Source organism: Emys orbicularis, chromosome 8, assembly GCF_028017835.1.
Source record: "Emys orbicularis isolate rEmyOrb1 chromosome 8, rEmyOrb1.hap1, whole genome shotgun sequence".
Taxonomy (NCBI): Eukaryota; Metazoa; Chordata; order Testudines; family Emydidae; genus Emys; species Emys orbicularis.
The window spans coordinates 102,633,321-102,640,309 of NC_088690.1; the positions used below are offsets into that span (position 1 = coordinate 102,633,321).

General features: G+C 43.7%; 1 protein-coding gene across 1 annotated transcript; it reads right to left on the reverse strand.

Annotated features, from left to right (window-relative positions):
- Nucleotides 1-1,661: 1,661 nt before the first annotated feature.
- NEUROG1 (neurogenin 1) lies at nucleotides 1,662-2,321 on the reverse strand. Its single transcript, XM_065410098.1, has one exon. The coding sequence runs from the start codon at nucleotides 2,319-2,321 to the stop codon at nucleotides 1,662-1,664; it is 660 nt and encodes a 219-aa protein (XP_065266170.1).
- Nucleotides 2,322-6,989: the final 4,668 nt, after the last annotated feature.

The window sequence follows — 6,989 nt, forward strand, 5'->3', positions numbered from 1 at the left end:
CCCGTGACCAAACCTATTTAAGAAAGTTAATTATCTGATTTAGAAATAAACCGTGTGTCAGCCAAAAAGCATCCTGCGGAGTCAGGATGACTGATTTGAGAAGAATGCAGCTTTTTCTTTGTGAGGACAAATAAGAATTCTGTTCTCTTTGGAAAGCCAAAGGGAAACAAACACCCCCCCCTTCTGAATATATAGCAATAAGAATATGTATCTGTCTCCCATATTACAGATCCTGGAGGATTCACATTGGACAAAAAAAGTGCAAATCCCCTAAGAGCTTAAAGCTCTTCTGATATACCGCTGAAAACAGAGCCTTCAAACCCACTGCTTCGGGCATCCACCTGTCATTTTCTGCTTTCTGCCCAACTGTCACATATTATTGATCCCTTTAATCCCTTTTCTTTGAAACTCTGTTGCCAGCTGATGTTTTGTTACACCAAAGGAAATTCTCCTTCCAGTGCCTGCACCTCTGCAGGTAGTGGCTTACTAGAAGCTAAACCAATGCAATCAATTTTTAATTTGGCTTAGCTTGAGCCTTAAGGGACAACATTTGTGTTCAATACAGGGAGGTGTATCCAAATTCTCTGATCTACGATTCCTGGATGGAGCATAGCTGAACATTTAGTTGTGATGTTACTGTTGTGGTCGAGAATTTCTTGGGCGTTTTAAAAGTATTTCTTTCCAACTCCCCGCTCCCTCCCCCATCCAGAGCTGCTTTTGTGGAAGTAAAAGATCTGAAAAATCCAATCAATGCACTGAAGAAATGAAGTATAAACGTTAAAATTTTTATTTACACCAAGTACAAATGTCTTTGTGAAAACCGATAACACAGACATAATAGAATAAAGCTCTTTATGTACAAAAATACAATTTTCATATGAATGAAACATCTTGAATAAATTAAACGAATACCAGGCCCAGTTGCTGAATACTCCGTGTTTAGTCCTACTCTTAAAGCGAGCCGGCAGTGCTGGAGGTCAAGATCCATAATGCATGAATCTAGCGCCTTGTCTTGCCTCTTTAGGGGCTGATCCTGCCAGATGCTAAGCTAAGCACGCCTTGGGGGCGAGGCTGAGCCCTCTCCGATGTTATTGGAGTCAAAGCGAGTTGTGTGTGCTGAGCGCCCGGCAGGGGGCGCTGTGCACCCGGCAGGATCAGCTCCTTAAGCCTTTTCATTGTATTGTCAGGGCGTTCAAACCAAATTTTCATGCTCATTTTTCTTCATTAGAGTTCTACAAATTGTAAAATTGACTTTTCACCTCGTCTGCAGCAGCAAATCTGTCCCTTTTCTTCTCCTTTCTAAATCATATTGAAGCGGGGGCGCCGGTCAGTGGGAAGGGAAGCAACAAAGGAGGGTCTGTGGAGTTCAGAAAAGTGCAAAGGAAGAGGGGGGGGGGGGGAGAAAACCCACCCCCCAACCCCACCCCAATGTGAGCTGGCTCCTGCTGCCTTTGGAGCCAGGGGGCGGCTTGGAAAGGAAGAGCAGCTCACGCCCTGCCCTGCCAGTCCCACGGACAATAGCCCGCTGGCTGCAGAGGGACCTGGCTCTCTGCCCGCATCGCCCATCATCACACCACAACCCCGAGAGCTGCTCGCCCCCGACCCCAGCTGAACCGAAAGTGAAACCCCAGGGGGCGGTGCAGGCCTGCACGTGGGCTGGCTCACACGGCGGCGTCCGCCGGGGGGTACCGGGCGCAGCACGGGCCGCTCCGCAGCAGCTCGCCGGGGAGGCCGTGGCAGGCGAAGAGGGGCTCGGGGAGGCCGTAGCCATAGTCCTCGGAGGTGGCCGGGCTGCTGGGGTTGGACGTGCAGGCGGACAGGGAGGAGGCGGTGGAGAGCCAGGAGCCCGCATCGCTGCCGGGGCTGGGCGGGGCGGCGGGGCTCAGGTAGCCGGGCCGCAGCAGCAGGTCCCGCGGCGGCGGCGGGGGGGCTTTGTGGAGGCGTTGGTCGGCCAGGCGCAGGGTTTCGGAGAGGGCCCAGATGTAGTTGTAGGCGAAGCGCAGCGTCTCGATCTTGGTCAGCTTGGTGTCCTCGGGGAAGGTGGGCAGGACGCCGCGCAGCTCGTCCAGCGCCGCGTTGAGGTTGTGCATGCGGTTCCGCTCCCGGTCGTTCGCCTTCACCCGCCGGCTCTTCCGCAGCGTGTGCAGGGCCGCCTCGTTCCGCGCCCGGCAGCGGCCCCGGCGCCGCTTGCGCCCCGGCTCCTCCTCCGGGCTCGGCCCCGGGGAGGGCTCGGCGCGGGCTCGCAGGCTGCTGTCCAGACAGGAGGACACGTCGCCGCTGTTCTCCGCGGCGGAGCAGCGGGACTCCGGGGCAGAGGGCATCCTGCGGGGAGAGAACACGGGCCATCAGTGCCTGGCGCTCGGGGGGGAGGGCAGGATGGACAGTTCACAGCGGGATCAACCCCAATCGGGGCGAGCAATGGATCCCAAAACGAGAAGGTTAAAAAAAACCAAATAACTATATCGAGGGGGGGAATCAATCAACGGACTAGAGGGAGAAATTAAAGGGTTCGATCTGGCTCTGTCTAGACACAGCAGCTCTCTGGGGTGTCTCGGTGTTGCATGGTACAGCTGGATTTAGAGAGAGGCGTGTCTGTCTGCTTGGCCCACATACTCACGTGCAAAGGCTCAGAGATGCAATCCAGGGGAGGGGGAGAAAGTTTCCAAGTGTTAGCGAAGTCAGGACCAACTTCAGCTCTTGGAGGCTCCCAAGAAAAGGGGGGTGGGGACACGCGACTGCTCTTGTCTTTGAAGTGAGCTCGGCTGCTGTCAGCTCGTGCGAGCCGTGAGTTTGGCACACGACTGGCCTCAGACTCCTTATATACCCTGTAAAACAATAGAGCCCCCCCTCGCCCCCCAGGCCTTGCGGGATGAATGAATCAAGGCATCAGGTCTGCCCCGTGCTGCACTCTCCTTCATTTACATAATTTATGCTCCAAGTGTCTGTTCTCTCCCCGGAGTGTGCCTATAATTACGGCTGGCCAATGGCAAGAGAGATCTGCAACTGAGACACGTGAGCTATCACTAGGCTAAGCCTACTTGTTTGAGCTTCATTAGTCTATTAAAAGGAAAAAGGAGGAACAAAGTGATTAGCCTTAGGGGCAGAGGCACAGTCCCGAAAGGATCCTTTGACAGTGGGGGGAGCTGATACCGTCTGGTTCAAACATAATGTTTCAGGACATCCCCAGCAGCTTCTATAGCCGGGATGGGTTTCTGCTAGTCTTTCTTGAAGCCTATTCCCATGTGTTAGGGGAGAGTGAATAAAATAGTGAAACAAGACAAAGCCATCATGAGATAAGGCAAGACAAAGCTCTCCCTATAAAAGACACTGAAGGAAAGGTGTATAAACCCAAGGCACATTTATCAGGTAAAGTCAGTTTCTCATATCTCCTGAACTGCTGACTTAGGGCAGTGGGCCTGGGTTTTCACATTCAGAGGTTTGGAGTAAACTGAAATCATTCAGTGATTTGAAAGGAAATGGGCAGCCTGGATTTGTCTCAGTTGTGAAGGGATTAAACTTGTGTGGTTTTCAGTGAGAGCCAGGTTTAAATCTGACAAGCTTTTGTTGAGAGGTTGTTGAGGGTTGGTATTTTTTTTTTTTTTTAGCTGTTCCTGTACTGAGGCAGAGCTTTGCATTCTCTTCCACAAACCCCAATCAAGTGAAAATATTCTGAGGTGATACAACGTTCACTAACTTTAAGTAGTTTCTTCTTCTTCTTTACTTTGGATTTGAGTTTACGCGTGCCCTTTTTTTTTGGTCATATTTGGTGTTTAGCTAAAGTTTTTTAGGAGCTCAGAATGCTAGAAATTCCAGATTCCATTTATTTTATTAACCTATATATACATAGACATATATGTATGTATACATATCAACCTATTTTTTCTGACTAAAGAGACTTAATGATGGTTCCTTTAACACAGGGTTACTTTTATTTTCTTAGCTACCCTTCAGACCCTTATACACTATGTACTTTTATTAAATACCCATTTTCTACTAAAACATATAATTTTGGCTGTAAATTTTCACAAATGACTTGTAACATTGGATGGTTTATTTTTTTTCTTGCCCAATTTAATTGCCTGAAAGAGGCCAGGTTTTCAGAGGGCAGGTAGTCAGCACTGGCTGAAAATCAAACTCTTTAATGTTTTCGCACCCCAAATCATTAGTCACTTTTAGGCCTTTGTTATGCTTAAATTCATGTTACAAGTCATTGACATAATAATTTCCCCCTAATTTTAAATTTAGAATCTTCTCATCCACAACTCCTTTTTGTGATTTGCTCCCATGTCTCCGGAAAGCAGGAAAAACTGACAAACCAAAGTTCTTTTTCTATTTGTACTTTATCAGATATGTGTTCATAGCAAATATTTTCAGGTTCAAAAATGAAAGACATTTCTCTTGTTTACTGGGCTATTCCTTCTGCAGTTTCTGTTTGCTCTTTCTTTGGAGATTATCAATGGACAACCAGCAAAATGTCACAAAGGGTATTCTTTAAACTAAAAAGATCGTTCACAAAGAAAAGCCTTAGGTGATAAAAGTTAGCTAGCCTGAATTTATAGACAGCTCTTCATATAGTATAGCAACCTAAGTAGATTAGTATTTATTTTTCTTGCGACAGACCTTAGATATATAATGTAATATAAAATAAGGCCATTGGACTTGCCTTTCTGAAAGAATAGGTATAATTTTTGGCTGAAGAATAATTGGACCTGCAATCAAAAGGACAATTTTAAGCCCCTGTTCTGCAAACCCTTACTCAATAACTTTATGCACATGATTAGCCCCACTGCATCAAGTTACTCATGTTCTTAAAGGTTTACAGGACTGAGGCTTAGCTAGCAGTCAGATATTTTCAACAATGTTTCCAGTTTAGGCCGAAGAAAGTTAGGAAAGCATGCAGATTAGAGGTGACTGAATAATAAAAAGAGATTTGTAATTATTTTTGCTAATAAACATACTGTACTACATTTACTCCACTGCTATTCATCGAAGCATATTGTTTGTTTGTGTGTATTCAAATGAGCACTGATTGATTTGTTACAATGTTTATGATCTCATAGATTTTAGCACAATTGATCATTTGTCTGAAAAAATATGGTGGAAGTTCATTATTCATCAGTCCTTATCCATCATTTGCAGTTTGTCATTCGTTATTATCTTGTTTAAAAAGTTTGTCATCCAATCAGAGAGAAGAGAAAATACCATGTGCCTTATGCATCAGCCACATACCATGAATAGCAAATAGTTGAAGTGAACGTTTCACAAACAACCCATAGGCTGAAATTTGTTTGCATAATCTATTCACTGAGTACTTTGAATAACGAATGCATTCACAGAATCAGAATTGGTTCATGAACCATTCGCAAACAGAAAGAAGTCCTAAATTTCTCGGATAATTTATTCCCAATGAATAATTCAACCCATTCTGTTGAAGGCAGTCTACTAATTTTGCAAATAAATTATCCAGCCAACAAAGATAATAGCACTTACACCTTTTGAGCCTGCGCCCATGGAAGTTGACTGCAAATGTCTCATTGACTTTTCTGAGATCAAGGATAGGTCTTTGACTTGATGGAACACCAACTATATTCCTAGCATCTTTCTGGCTATTCTATTCCAATGCATAATCTTTGGTAGTAACCCTCACTCTTCAGATTTAAATGCAACTAATCTCTGAATATTTGTTTTTCTATAGTTACATATTATGAGCTTTAAGAGGGCCTAGCACATGCATGTATTTTTTGGAACACCTTGCCTTGGCAAACCTTACTCTATTAAAAAAAACACTTGTGGTAGTTCCTTGAATATAAGGATTTTGGAAGCCGAGTTAGAGCTTGAGTGCCAGTATCCAGCATGCTTTTCCAGCATTCCATTCCATAATGTTTTTAGTTACTGAATTCTGGGCTCCAGTGTGATTGTGCCACAAGATCTTTCAGTGCTATATTTTGATTCTATCAGCAAAATTATTGGTTTGAATTTGCAACAAATACAACTGGATTATATTGTGCCACAAGTTTCAAGGGCTTGATCATTCAAAACCTAATTAAATTGATGGGAATGTTTCCATTCAGTGGACTTTGGATTAGGCCCCACTTGAACATATGTTCTAAAGCTAACATTGTACTGAATAGTGTGTGTTTAGTTTTAAAATTCTCAAAATGAGCCCAGACAATGTTTGATGGATACATTTCAGAAATCTATAAAGAAATAAATACCTTGGGAAGATGAGAATGTTTTGGTCAAGTGACAGAACTTTTAGGAATTGAAAGAGCATGGATCATAGTTTGTAATTTAGGAATGATATAGCCGGCAGATTGAAAGTGTTTGAGATCATATGAGTCAAAGAATGCAGCTATAAATAAATGTAAGACTCAGGGAAATCAACTTTATACCATGGTGATGTATGCTGCAAGTGCCAGGAACCTAGAAGTGAAAAGTTCTGTCTCTTAATGACAGTCCCCACAATCTGGCTTCTTGCTAACTTTCAGCCTTGACTGTGCGCTTTTAAAGGACAATACTATTTGTATTCTCCCCCCTTCCCCCCCCCCAGTTTATAGCTTGTGTACCTAAAGCACACAATAATTGCTGCTCTTTGAATACTTCTTTTACAGCATAAAAAATATTAGTAACCAAGAGAATGACATCCTAGAAACAAAACAAATCTGTTCTAAAAATCAGTTTTAATTTATATTTAAAAATGACAAGAATAAGTTAAATCTCAGGAGCAGAGGAAGACCTGTTTCAGTGTTTCCTGCTATTGTATGAAAATGATTGATTAACAATAACATTACCCAGGTAATGTGGGATTTTGTCTGAGAGAGATATTTGTAAATTTAGATATATGGTATGTATTATATTAATTTAAAAAGTACTGAATATTTGCACAAAATCAGTTAAGATATATGGAGACTTAGGCAAGTGTGTAGAGTGTAAAAACAAAATAAAAGCCAGGAGAAATCATAGAAGTGTAGGACTGGAAGGTACCTCAA